At 39.8% G+C, this 14,001-nt stretch overlaps 1 protein-coding gene across 2 annotated transcripts in view; it reads left to right on the forward strand.

Moving 5' to 3' along the window:
* Positions 1–14,001, forward strand: part of KCNH1 (potassium voltage-gated channel subfamily H member 1) — a 192,365-nt gene that overhangs the window by 77,742 nt on the left and 100,622 nt on the right. For both annotated transcript variants that reach the window (XR_010070239.1, XM_063328529.1), the window contains exon 8: positions 12,896–13,095. Coding sequence is in view for 1 of the 2 variants with exons in the window: in XM_063328529.1 (XP_063184599.1) it covers positions 12,896–13,095 (200 nt within the window). In the remaining variant the exon portion in view is untranslated. The remainder of the gene's footprint in view (positions 1–12,895; positions 13,096–14,001) is intronic.

The raw sequence follows: 14,001 nt of genomic DNA on the forward strand, positions 1-14,001 counted from the left end.
GTCATTAGGCTTCTCTGTTGAGGCCAAGAAGGTCTGGCAGCCTCTTTGATGGGTCTGCTAAGCTGTTGATTTAAATTTTGCAGGCTCTGTGATGCAGAGAGACTGCTAAATCACTGCTCCCGTGACAGGTTTCTGAAGGCTGGAAGAAGACAGAGTATTGAATAGAAAATTGGAAGAGGTGAGAGAAAACAGGAGGGCAGAACTTCTGGAAGGAAGCATAAAGAGTAATATTGGGCCAGGTAGATGACAAGAATTTGACAGGGGGAAGTGGTTTAAAGAAGAGTGTGTGTGCATGTGGGGTAGATGGAGAAAGGCAGGATAGATGGTTATTCATCAGAAGGACATTTGTCAGAGGGAGCTGAGACCGTGGTGGCTGGATCCTGAATGCTCAACATCAGGAGTGATATTTAGGGACAGCTTCAAGAGACGCTTCTCCAGAAAATCTAGCTGTGTGGTTTGCAGGTAGACTCTCTTATTTTAAAAAAAACTCAAAACCATCAACCAACAAAGCAACAAACCAAAAATCTAAAAAAAAACCCCAACACTGAGGCTGTGTACCATTCAAAGCATGTCAAGTGAGCTTGACAGGAAAATGTTTTAATAGCCCGGTACTCATGTGCTGATTGATTACAGCAACAGATCAAAGATAAGTATTCTGTCAAGAATCATTAATTTCTGTCAGCCAGTAGTAGCTATATAATATAAAAAATTTGAGCTGTTGAAAAGCATTCTATCCTTACCTTGTTCCTAAGACCAGTAAATGAATATTCATGGTAACACACGCAGTTTACAAACGGTTCTTCACTTCACATAGCTTTTTAAAAGATAAGCATGCAGGTTATTACCGCAATTTGTTAAGTGCTAAAATGAGTTCCTGCATTTTTACTTCTTTATAATTTGATAACTTCAATGCCTTTAAGTGACATGGAATATATTTACCACAATTGTTTGCCTAACTCCTACTGTTAGTCTCCAGTTACTGTATGAGCTGTAAGATCGTCTTGTTGTCTCTATCAGTGGGAAGATCTGATAGATGCTACTTAGGTGATACTGTATGTGACAGAGAATTACAGAAGGCACGATCTTCAGTCTTTGAACAAGGGAAAGACCTGTGATAACTGCAGAATCTCCTCTTCTGGAAGTCTTCTGGTGTTGTGAAAGTTAACCTTGATCCACAAGAATTATCAGGGAAAGCTTCCTTAATGAATGCTGTGGGACTGCTGCAGGATTAGGCTAGATCCAGTGTTGTGTCAGCAGAGAGAAGGGCTCTGAACTGCCTGGACTTTTCGTTTTGAAATCTAAATATCAGGATTTAAGTTCAGGAGGAGCCATATTTCTCATATTATGTGCTCTGTATCACAGTGATGAACAGTTTACTCTGAGGTTTGACTCCTGATGGTGTGTTAGGGCTAACTTTAACTGAGATTACGGCTACTTCTACCAATTATTACAGCCACCTTATATTCCTGTGGTTCCTAAGACTTTGTTTATACACACATGTGAAATCACTTAAACCAATTTTAGAAATTACCTTTTTCCTAGGATCTTTTGGGAGTGCTAGAATAGTAGGTGTTCTCCACTTGCTGGGGCTGGCCAAGTAAAGCTTCCTGGAGCGTGACTGCCAGAAAACACATTACTCTGGGGAGAGGTAAGAGCAGAGAGGTCTGTGTTTATGGCCAGATACACCTGCCTCTTCCATTCTAATCAATTACTTCATGGTTAAAAGGCTCCAAGGGTATGAAAATGTTTGGTTCATATCCCTGCTATATTTATGGAGACTGGAACACGTTTAACCATAAAAACTTTTTTTCTCCTTTCTCTCAAAATACCCAGTTGCCTAAAAGGTGAACGAACTCTATAGGAAAATGGGAGAGCTGAGTGTAGGTCTCTGCTCCTGCAGTGACGTTTGAAACGCAGGCCTGTTGTATCTCAGATGTACATTGGTTGCAGGGAGTATAGTTGCAGTCTTCCCTAAGCAAGGAAAAGCTTTGTGTGCCTAACTACTGGATGAGGTTTGTAGCTGCATATTATGGACAGGTATTTCATTACCTTTGAGAGTCCTCTGTACTTTCTGCTGGCCAACTTCAGCTTATTAGCATCTGCAAATGCCGTTCTTGTGTGCCTCACTGGTTCCGGCACTGCACAAGCAGTGTAGTTCTCTAAAAAGGTCCCAATGGGATACTACTACATCATTACTTCTGACGGTGTAAGTTTCTATAAGTGCAAATGTATTTGCATTTTGTGCTGGCTTGCTAGCAAACTCACCAAACCACAAAACACAACTACCGGACATTTTTTTGATCTCAGATGATTTCTATGTAAAGTTTACTTTAAAAAGAAATTGGGCAGTATCTCTTATGCAATAATATCTACCCCTGAATATAACGATGTATCTTTTTTTAGAACTTAGGTGCAGAGTTCCCAGCTGTATGCATGCTTATCTTTACTGCTGCTTTTTGTGCTGCTGGGTCAGCCTGGAAGACAAAGCATCTTCAAGATTGGAGCCATAGGAACATTAATGATTACCCATTTCTGAAAGTTAGGCTATTACTCTCTTCACTACTCCAGAGAAAAGTATTCTTCTCACATGCAGTCATCCATGCTTTCTCATTAAAAACCTAAACAGTTGCTTCAGGTATTTTTGATAAGCCATATGTGTCTTCACTAACCTGTCACTTCCCTCGTCAGTAAAGCAGGCCCCTAGAGAAGCAACTGTCTATGAGCTTTTCCCATTTCCCATTCCTGTATGTACTGTATGCACCTATTGATTTTGGTCTGCAAGCACATCTGTGACTAGTGTGTGGGAGGAGCATGACTCAGACCTTGTCGTTCCAGTGACAATTATTCTTTAACTGTCTCAAATTAGTCTTCATCTGTGAATGTCACCTTTATCTCAGACCTCATTGACTTATTCAACATCATTAAAAACTTCAGTATTCTTATTTGTGTTATAAACACCATCAAATATTTGTAACTATTTAATGACATCAGAAGAGGGAATCTTTTGGACCAGTTTGTCTTTAGGTTTGTTTGGAAAGTGTTTGAAAACCTGGTATGGAATACAGTCACATAACTTGTTTGTACTTCTTGTGCCCAGAGGTAAAAGATGTGTATGTGCAAGATGGGAATGGCAGGTCATGCAGTGTCAGCTGAAGAGCATCTTGCGTTCTTTCTTTGGTTATTGAAGTAACACCACTCCGGGAACCTGGTTACCAAGGTTATTGTGTCAGAAGCTTCAGAGCCTGAGCTGCAGGGAAGCAAAGCAGTCAGGTACAGCACGGTCCTGTACAGGTACAGCTTTAGGGGCTTGATTTCACAGCAAAGTTGATCTGAACTGAGAATTAATTGTTGTCCTTAACTCAGATATCCATTCATCCTGTCAGGGGCAGCGGTGCTCTTAACTCTAGCTGTCTGCCCTGTCAACTGGGCTTGACAGCTCCTCGGTGATTAACACAATCTCTCTGTGCAGCCAACGTATAGGTCACAGGTTGTTTTGCAGTGTGACCGCTTGGAGCAAAGTCAGCTCGAAGGGGGCTAATGAGCGTAAGCCAAGTAAGAAGACCCATGGTTCATCTCAATTACACGCTTTCTGTTGTTTTGAGGGTTTGTTTAACTAGCTTTTGGTTTGGGGACAATGCAGTTAATCTGGAGAAGTTACTTCTCTCTGTAATCTATGAGACAAGGGATGTGCAATTTTTACATCAGCTGGCTGGGTGAGGCCAGCACTCTACCACCCACCTCTGGTTCACTTCACAATGAAACCATAGTACCTTCATCCCACTCTGCTTTTATAGTGGGATAATTTATAGACATTAGAATTTTACCTATTCTTTTGTTCTCAGGGAATACAGTCTAAAAAAAGACTGTGGTGTACTTGCTACATAGACAGCAAAAGCTTTCAGTGGATGAAAGTTAGTGGTCGACAAGAGCAGTTTTGTCTCAGTATTTCTCCTAAGTCATTCCTTTATTCACAGGCATACATGCTCACACCTGTGGAGTAGTGTTTAAAGCCTATATTTAAGTGCATAGATGAGTTGAGGTTTTAAGCCTGATGAGAAGTGAGATCATTGCAGCCTTGGGAGGCCTTGGGTTCTTCCTCCTTGTAGTCTTACTGGTGGATTCAGATCTGAAAGTAATCAGCAAGAAATGCAGCCAGCTACCAACTTCCCACATGGGCGCTCTGGTGGGAGTAGAGGGAATCTACTTGAATCCATTTATCATTGGAAACAAAGGATTACTCTAAATGTCTCACTTGAATGTAAGATACCTTAATTAAATGGGGTCTGGAGCAACGATCAAAAGGAATCGCACTGGAGAATGCTGCTTGGGCAGTTGTCAGCAAGTGACTTTAGCTACCAAACTCTTGTGTTGCATCAGTGATGGGGGAAAGTGCAGCCGGGAATTCAGTATGTGTAAGTGCTAGATGATCACTTTGGTGTGCAAAATTCAGACCCAGTTCTGAACTCTCCAAGGCCACAGGGTAGGTTATTGCAAAATCAGTCTCAGGGATTGCCAACAGGAATGGGCCTGAGCCAGCAGTAAAAAGCCCAGTAGAATGTGCAGCGTTGTAGGGAAAGGGCCAGAAAGTTTGGATAAAAGACGATCTTCTTGAGCCTCTCCGGAGTTCCCTCCTGCAAGGCTTAGTGGAAGACATCATACAAATCACAGAGGAAATAGGGTAAATGGAGGAACCATAAAAACTACATATGTAAGCAGTTTCACATGAAAAGAGAACAGCTTTTCTTTTTTATTCACTCCCTTCTTTAATCTTTTCCTAACTGTTTTTTTTTTTTTCATGTGTAGCTCTATTTCAGTAATGGATTTAAAAAAAAAAGAGAGTTTGCTTCTAATTAGGGGTTAACCATTTCAGATAAGTTCAAGGTAGATAAAAAACAGCTTTCAAAGGAGAAGCCTTCATATTGGTGCAAGTCAGTAAAAACCTAGAAGCAGTATCTGGAGATTTAATTTTAACCAAGTAATTGAAAATGGCCATGCATTACCCTGTATAAATTGCAGAAGAAAAATGATGCCTTTAAATGGCTCAGTCGTCATTTAAGTGGTGATCTGTTCATTAGTGCTGGGAAATGAAATGGAAATCCATTTCAATTTTCTAGACAATTTAAATTTTATTGTCCATAAAATTCTACAAAACAGTAAAATAGTGTCCTTTCTTGCAAATTGCAGAGGATTTAATCAGATTTTGCCATTTTAATAATTCTCGTTATGGTAAAACCTGCTAGTGAATACGTTCAGCTGAAGTCATCCCTTGTTGATAAAAGTGTCCCACTGGTGAATCTGGCCTCGTATGTTTGGAATACAGATGGTTTTTGCAGCTGTAATCTGTTTGTACAGTTAGTTTCCTCTTGATAATCAAATTGGCTTAGTCTAGAGCAAGGCTTAGCATTCACTGAAGTACACATGCTTAAAACATAGACCATCATCAAGATCCTGCTCCACTTTTAAAACCTTTTATGACCCTCCTGAAGATGTTCTGATAAATATCTTGTTCTTTACAGGAATTGTAGTTGTTTTAACTGGTTGTGAAAATCAGTACATTTCCTGGCCATTCTGTTTTACCTTATCAGAGATGAACCTATCTTGTGGGGGATAAACCATGGAGAGGTAACTAGAAAGTGCCATTTCTGTGGAATTATCTTTTTTTCACTAGTCTTACCTTTGAGTAATCACGCGGACTTCCCCTTGCAAGTCTTCTTGCCTGTTGGTCTTAGTATCCCATGTTGTTGTATTTTGACTGAAATAAAATTTGATTCTGCAAGGAGCTTTCTGCTCATCGATTAAACTGTAACGGTTCTCTGAAAGTCATTTTTGTATCAAGGGCTAAGGCCTTAATTTCAATTAATTTCTATGCATTACTGTGTTTGCAGTTAGTCGTGTCTGTCTTACAGTTTAAGAATTTACCTGTAAGTTGAGGCAGAACATATATCTGCGTATCTAGTTTATGATGCACCTTTGGATGTAAAATGGTATTACCCCATTGGGACTAGCCAGTCAGTGGAAGTACATGGTCTTGCAGAAATATTGATGCCTTCATATAATTTACGTGAGAAGATTCAGGTGAACTCATTGGTCTGCAAGTGCTGTTCGCTTATAGAATAAGAACATTCAGGCCTGTTTTCCTGAAGGTGAGAGAAGCTCATGATTAGGAATTTCAAAGTCTAGCAACTTGCAGTCTCTCTGTATCCAGCATGCTCTTCTCTTCAATTCCTTTCAGTGTCATGCTTGTGTCATCTTCTGTTGGCTACCCTTTACAGCAAAATGTAATGTACGACCAGACTCTTACTCCTTCATTTTGCAACTAACAACACATCCAAGTCCTCACAGGCAAATTCTGGCTTCTTGTGCATCTGATTACTTTAGTAATCTGCTTTTCTGCAAGCATATTGGCTGCAGTGGAGTCTGTGGCTGTCATTATATCCCCCTCTAGATGACTGCTAGCGCCTTTCAGTGTAAATATAATACTAAACTGTAGCTGTCAAAACAAATGAATTATGAGTTTGGGAATCAGGATTCTTGCCATTTCACTTGTTTGGACACTTCTTAATTTGCCAAAATCCAGACTTTGCAGTGTTAATTAGTGGGATTGTGTTAATTTAGTCAGGTGCTGCTGTACAGAGGTAGGAGCCTTGTCCCTGGAGGTAATAGCCACCCTTCCTTTGTATGGATTGCCAGGGGGCCCTTCATCCTCTCTTTTCATAATCAGGCTCTTGGATCCAAGATGCAGCCTTTCATAGAGTGCAAACTGGTGTTGGCCCTTCACTGTGAGTTTAGAGAGAGCTATTTGTGCTGGAGAGCTTTCTTGCAGGGCTGATGCTGAAGTTTGTTTTATTGGCTTCTATTCACTTTGGCTCTGATCGCTCCTCTGATCAGTTTTGGTCTGTGCACTTTCCCATGCTGTTTACCTCTGCCCAAACACGCTGGAGGCAAAAGCAAGACCTGTTAGAGATTTGTGCTGCCCACGATGCCCAGGCTTGTGAAATTCTTGTGAGCCAAAACACCTGCGATTGCTGCTACCAGCTGTGTGGGTGCTACCAGATCAAATCAAAATAAAAAACCTTCAGTTCTAAAGCATCCTGAGGGATGCTGGAGTTCAGCATCTTTGGAAGGCTGGTGTTTTACAGACATTTACCTCTCTTCTTCCATAGTATGTCTTAAATGGGCAAAATGTAAGTGGTTTCACGTCCCTGAGATAACAGGAGGTTATTTGCCTGTGGATCTGTGCTGCTACTGTAGCAGTCTGCTTTTATTTTGTAGTTAGGAAAGGGTGTGAGGAGAGAAGCAGTGGGAGCTGCCTGCGATATTTGTTCCATAGCTGTTCTTAACTCTTCCCTTTCTGCCCTTGTACGCTGCAGACAGCCTATTTTAAGGTGCACAGATGTTTCTACTACTCTAGTCCTTGGTAGTTGCTTAAGTGGCTTCTTAGAGCAGCTGTTCCCTTGTTTATGTCTCTGATTTCATTGCAGTTCTTGTTTTTTTGGTGATGGGAAGAGGAAAAGAAATAATGTCTCTGATGCTCTGTTGTTTAGCCCTTATCAACTGTGTCCTCACTGGTGGCTTATCCTTCTGCGGGGGAGGCATTTCCATTGTAGCTGGAGCCCAGTGTGGTTCTTCTATGTCCCATCTGTCGTCAGCAGGGTGATTTCAGGAAATGTGATAAGTGTGAGAAGATTTGCAGTAGCATTTGACTAAGAGTTTAATAAAATTTGCCTGTGGTCTCTCATCTTTCATCTTAGAAGTCAAGTGGTTCTGCCACAAAGCTTGATGCGCATGTCCCTCATGGCCTATTCAGGCTTTCCGCTTTGCTCTTTGCCATTGAATTGATTTTCAGACTTTCTCAATTGATAGTAGTGTGCCAGTTCTTTGATCTTTGCTGTTGCTGCTGCCTTGCTTTTGCTTGTGGGGTACCTAAGCTGAGGTGCAAATTACAAGCTGGTGGACCAAAAGAGGAGGGTGGTGGAGGAGTGTATCGGTTCAGCCTGGGAGAATAGAGAAGCTGTGGGAAGAGCAGGATTTAACAATCACTGGAACAGCATGGGGGAAGAGCTCCTCTGGGAATTTACTTTCACTTCAAAAAATGTCTTTTTCCCCAAGTGTGAAATTCAGGAATTGATGTACATGTTAAGAAGACAGTAGCAATTGTAATTTGTTTTATACCATGAGAAAATATTATGTAAAGATATTGTGAAAATTCATAAAGTGCATAATATTAATCGCCCTATTAGATTATGGCTAAATTCTTTACATTTATTCTTTACTAGCTAAATTAAATGATATCTCTACATTGGATTAATAAAAAAGAAAAGGTAGGAAAAAAAGATTACAAATAGGAAACTAAAATATACAAAGCCTCCTAAGAAGTAGCAAATGAAGCAGCTCTGCATCTGTCCTGATAGAAAAGGGGGCAACCTATTTAAATTCTGTACTATTCTAGAAGGTTATATAGATACTCGATAAGTAAATCTTACTTTAGATGCTTTGGTTTCAAGTTGCAAGTAACAATTCTATCAAAACTAGTGTTGTAAACAGTTCATTGATAGATACCTGTTCAGTTTGGTATTTGCTTGCAGACTGTAATTAACAGTTCAGCATTTTTTCTTTTAACTGCATGCTCTCTACTTATAAATAGGCATAATTACCACTAATCAAGACCCCTAATCTCAAGCAATTATAAGATCTTACATTGTTCTAATTGCACATTTAAAAACAATGTAGTTTTCTCATATAATTATGTTATAATCCATACAATTTTTAATTTCTGCTTTTCTTTTTATCTGATCAATGTTAATTTTGTGTGACCTCACAACGTGTTATCTGAAAAATGCCTTCGAGGCATGCAATTTTTGTGGTTAATTTAGAGTTATGTTTCGTATTCAGTGAGAAGTGGTACAGTGCAACAGGTTTTCAAGGCTGTGCTTTCTCCCAGCCATCTATGAACTCAATAGTTTGTTGTAAACAAGGAACTTGTTAGTGAAACAAAAGTGCAGTTACACATTTAAATCATCTATTATTTGTAAATACAGGTGCTTGCTCTTTGAATAGTATTTAGGATAGCACAAGCTACTGCTTAAGTATGTAAAAGGGGTTTGTTTTGTTTTTTTAATTGTTAAGTGGAACTTTTATGCAGACAGATAGACAGACTTTCTGGATCAGCTTTCCAGAAAGTGAAAATGAAGGCAGTTCAGTGTTAGGAAGTAGTGCAAGTCTTGGGGGCAAGATGTAAGAGGTTGTTCGCTAGTTGATGTTGGTTTCACTTGTTGCTGTATAGTTCTTATGCACACATTTTGTATGCAAGGGCTTTGGATGAGTGCATTTTGAACAAATCATCATCAGTCTGATGATTCATCTCAGGAACCGCATGCAGCACTTACATCTGTAATTGGGGTAATTGCAAACCTCTCATTCTTACAGATAGAAATTCTTTCTCTTATAATTCTAAAATCAGATCCCAGATCTTTTACTGTGGTAGCTGAGACCTACACTGACTTGTTTTTATTTCTCTATTCTTATTTGTTACATCATTAAAAGTAGCAGATGATTTGCTGACCTTTCCAACCTGTGTCTGACCTTCATGATTCACTTGTGCGGGTAATTGGCTATTGAAATTACTATGCTTTTATCTTTGACGTTATTTAAACACTGGTTTAAATGGGGTAACACAGACTGCATTGTAAATAGGTAGCCACATTGTTCGGGACAATGTGTTTTTCTTTATCTATTGTCAGAAAAGAATATTAATGTCGGGGGTGGGGGGTGGCTATCTTTTCTGAGGGATCATGACATTCATGGAGAGGAGGTGTTTGCTGTCTGCTTGACGTTCTGTAGCTTTGTGTGCAGGCTTAGACCAGGCTATTGCTTGCTCTGCAGAAAAAAAATTCTCCATGGTTGCTACAGGCACAGTTCCTCAAAAACCACTGCACAGCCTCCATCCAGCTGATGCATCGGAGGAAGCTGTTGGGGTCAGATTAATTTGTGACTTTTCTGCATGGTGCACTTGTGGCCTTGCTCGAGTCACATCCATCCCATACAAGGATGTTTCTCCCTCCCACCCTTTTACATGCCGTAAAATACTTTTCCCTAATTCCTCTGATCCCCTGCACATCGGACTGCTAAGGAGTTGATAGATTCTATAGAGTCTGTAGGGCCACACTACAAACTCTGGCCAAGGGCTCAGGGACCTTTGGATGTTGGCGTCTGACTTGCACCGATGCTGTTACAAGGCAGTGGTCTAATGTCAGTGTTCAATCAGTCTTGAAACAAGGATTTGGAGATTTCGCTCTGCCATAAATTGCCCAACTTTCTTCCTGTAGTAGAGTGTGTGTTTCTGAAATCTTTCTGGAGCTGCAGTGTACTGCAGTGGGTTCATTTCATTATTCCTTTGAAAAGACAGAAAGGCACGCAGCTATCTATTTCTATGCAGAAGAGGTCAATGTTTAATATGCTAATGTATCTACCCAATATTCGGCTGCAAAAATCCTTGGCTTTAATGTGTCTTTAATAGTAATAAAGTGGTTAGCTAATGATAAATTAAGGTTTGTAAGTTTGGTGATTTTTTTAAAAATAAAAAATTAATGTAGCAGGAATCATTTTTCTTGCCAAGACAATTTTCATACTAGAGCATAGTAGCTGAAATTTGCAGTGGAAATTGCTCTAGGACTGCTCGCCTCATAATAATCTAAATGGAGAACTGTTTCTTTCTGTTTTTTCTTTAGGCTTCATGTAGCTGGACGGTAATGGGACAGAGCGGGGACTCCCTTTTACCTTTGCTAGCATAGAGGTATACGTCCCAAGATAGTGAACCAGCAGGTCTCACTCTTCACCAGAGAGCAAGAGATAGTTGTATGCGCACAAGTATGGTTGCCCAGAAATCTACAGATTAGAATTTGCTTGTGACCCTCTTCCTTATCTGTCACCTATTTTCAGCTGGCTGGCAGAATAACGACGTTTGTGGATGCCTTGCGCTGCTGCAGTGTCCTGTCAGTGGGACTTGGCAGTTTTGGAGGCCTTGGGTTCGGTTTCTCTTAGGGAACCTGGTAAAAGTCCATGTAAGTAAGGCCTAAGGTAGCAATATCGTAGGGTTGTGTCTGCACCTGCATAACAGAGAGCAAACAGATGTAGTTAGGGGAAGGTAATGCTGGTCAAATACAAAATACTCATGGATTAAGGAGTATTTGTAGGAAATCTGTTTTTTAAAGCATTTCTTTCGTACACATTGCATCGGACTGCCCGGTATGCTTTAGCTCAGGCACAAGTTAAGGTTAACAGAGAAATAATCTATACATTTCTGGTCACTGTATCACTATTCATACTCTCCACTTTTTTTAAAACCAAATTTGCATATTTCTAATATACATTTTTATACTCATCTGTACAGAGGGGTAGTTGGAAAAGGGGAGAGTTGGTCTCTACAGGAACTCATAAAAAGAAAAGAAGTCATACAGTGTCAAGAAGGAATTCTGTAGAGAATCAGCTGTGTAAAGGCCTTGAGCAAGTCTAAATTTAAATCACATCTCTCTTGATGATCAGGGAAAAGACAGACCTGTAAGTTTCTCTTGCACATTATCAAAGGGTTTTTGTTGGTCATAGAACCCTAAACCATCTTAGTTGGCTTAAGGATGTCTGCCTGTAACACTGACCTGAATAAATAGCTGCATTCTTAAAGGAATGCATGGGATGAGGAATTTTTTTTTTTATTTATTTTTTTAAAGAGGGGGTGAGGAGGAAAGAAAGAGCAAAAAGGGGTATTTCGACAAGGCAAAACATTATCATATTTTTTTATAAATTTGGCTTCTCAATTATTTATTTATATCTCTAGTGGAAGAGATACTGACAATTTGGTGCCAGTTTTGGAGGACAGGAAATGATAAAGAGGAAGAACTTCCTTAGCAAGCCAGAGCACTTAACTGGTGGTTATCAGCTCAAGCCAGCCTTTCACTTATCACTGACCTGATTCACAACATAGGAAAGTTCTCCTTAATGCTTCCTGTCCTTCCCATTCATTCTGGGCTGCATTGGCTGGAAGAGCCTCCACCCCAGCCTCTGCAAGCCATCAAAACATGACCATCGAGATTTGCACCAGCCTGCTGTTCTGTCTTGGGCTCCAGCAGGCGGATCTTCTCAAGTCCTGTGTGTTTTCATCTGCTTCTCTGCACACCTGGAAACACTGATTTTTTTTTCTTTCTCATGTTTATTCTTAAACCCATCTTGATGAACCAGCTGGCTTCTTAAATATGCTGAAAGAAGTCAAAAGGGCTGTGCAGCATTTGGTCTGCATTCGAGGGCTCTAGCTCTTGCCTCAGGCCTTGCTGCTGTTCTGCCTGAAGAATATAAAACATAATATGAGTTTTTATGTATTATTAAACTTACATAGATAAATCACTGACCCATGGTAGCTGTTTATTACATATTCCATCTTCTGCTTTGATGCATTGTTGTTGTCACACTGAGGTGGGTAATGATGACTCGGCTTACTACTGTGGTAATGCACTTAAAGCTTGGAAATCTGTCACTGATGGCATTTCAACACAGGCGCTGTAAACCAGAGACGAAATTTTAACGTATTTGTCTTAAAATTCTTGTGTCTTCTATTGTGGTTTTGTAAGGGTTTGGATACTACTGAATTGTTCGATAGACAAATAGTCGTGTTTCAGGAACTCTGTGTTGCAGGACTCACCATCACAAAGGTAGGTGGTGGTCCTTAATTTGTAGTACTGAAGGTGACCTATAAAATGCTTGTGCTCATCAGGCCTTCCTAACCAAGCACTGCTACTGCGTGCATTTCTATGGGCCTGGCATGTCCAGTCTTAAAGCACAGTGGAGCACAGGCTGATCATCACAACTTATTATGTATTATGTCTATTGTTTTTCTTCTTTTTTACAGCCCTTCTGTATGCAACCATTTTTGGTAATGTGACAACCATATTTCAGCAAATGTATGCTAATACAAACAGATATCATGAAATGCTGAACAGTGTCCGGGACTTTCTAAAGCTCTACCAGGTCCCTAAAGGACTGAGCGAACGTGTGATGGATTACATCGTTTCCACCTGGTCAATGTCCAGAGGAATAGATACTGAAAAGGTAAGTAAATTAAACTGCAAGGAAACAAGTCACATCCTGAAAGTATTTGATTAAAATAAACAGGAGGTACTTTCTTAGTAAAGAAGACAAATATTCTCTAAATAGTTCCAAGTAGTAGCTTCCCTTAATTTTAAACTTTCAAATACAGTATTTCATCTATTCTGTCATACTGACATATGTTAGTAGTAAAAGTATGTATGTGTTGCCGGTGACATGTCATGAAATAGTATAAAAATGAGGAAGGAAAGAGCTTGGTTTTCAGTAAACAAAGAAAATAACTAAATAAAAAATTCTAAGTTCTAACACAACCTCAGAATTTCTTCAAATGAGATTGTTTGCAGTATTTCTGTTGTGTGAGGTTGTTTGCAGCTCTGTGGGCCTGAATACAAAGTAAAACTTGTTTTGTCTTCGTAGAATTTGAACGTAATATTCTGTGTGCAGGTTAAAGATATTAATGATAGCTGTAAGTCATTACCTTAGTAATAATGTATTGTTTGAAATCTACCTTATGTGAGGCAAATGTTATCATCCTAATTCATTGAATTTACAAGTAAATTCCCATTGTGTCTTTTAAAATAATAAATGGCCTTTCACCAGAACAAATGTACAAAAGCAACTTGTTGCTTTCATATTAGTTGCCAGCTTTTATGGAGATAGATACTGCTTTTCTTCTGCTTGTAAAGAGATGTGGTTTGGGGGGTGGTTCATTCAGGAAATCATACCAGTGCTCTGGTCACCAGCCTCTGGTTGGCGGCTTAATTTAGAATTCTAAACTGTAGATTAAACAGTTAAAAAGCAAACAATCTCATTTTTTGTCTAGCCGTTAAAGCATCATTATGAAAGAGTAGAACAGATGTGGCCTTGTACTGGGCTGTCTGGAGACCAGTGGGTACACAGAGTACTGTT

The sequence above is a fragment of the Chroicocephalus ridibundus genome, chromosome 3 (assembly GCF_963924245.1).
Source record: "Chroicocephalus ridibundus chromosome 3, bChrRid1.1, whole genome shotgun sequence".
NCBI lineage: Eukaryota > Metazoa > Chordata > Aves > Charadriiformes > Laridae > Chroicocephalus > Chroicocephalus ridibundus.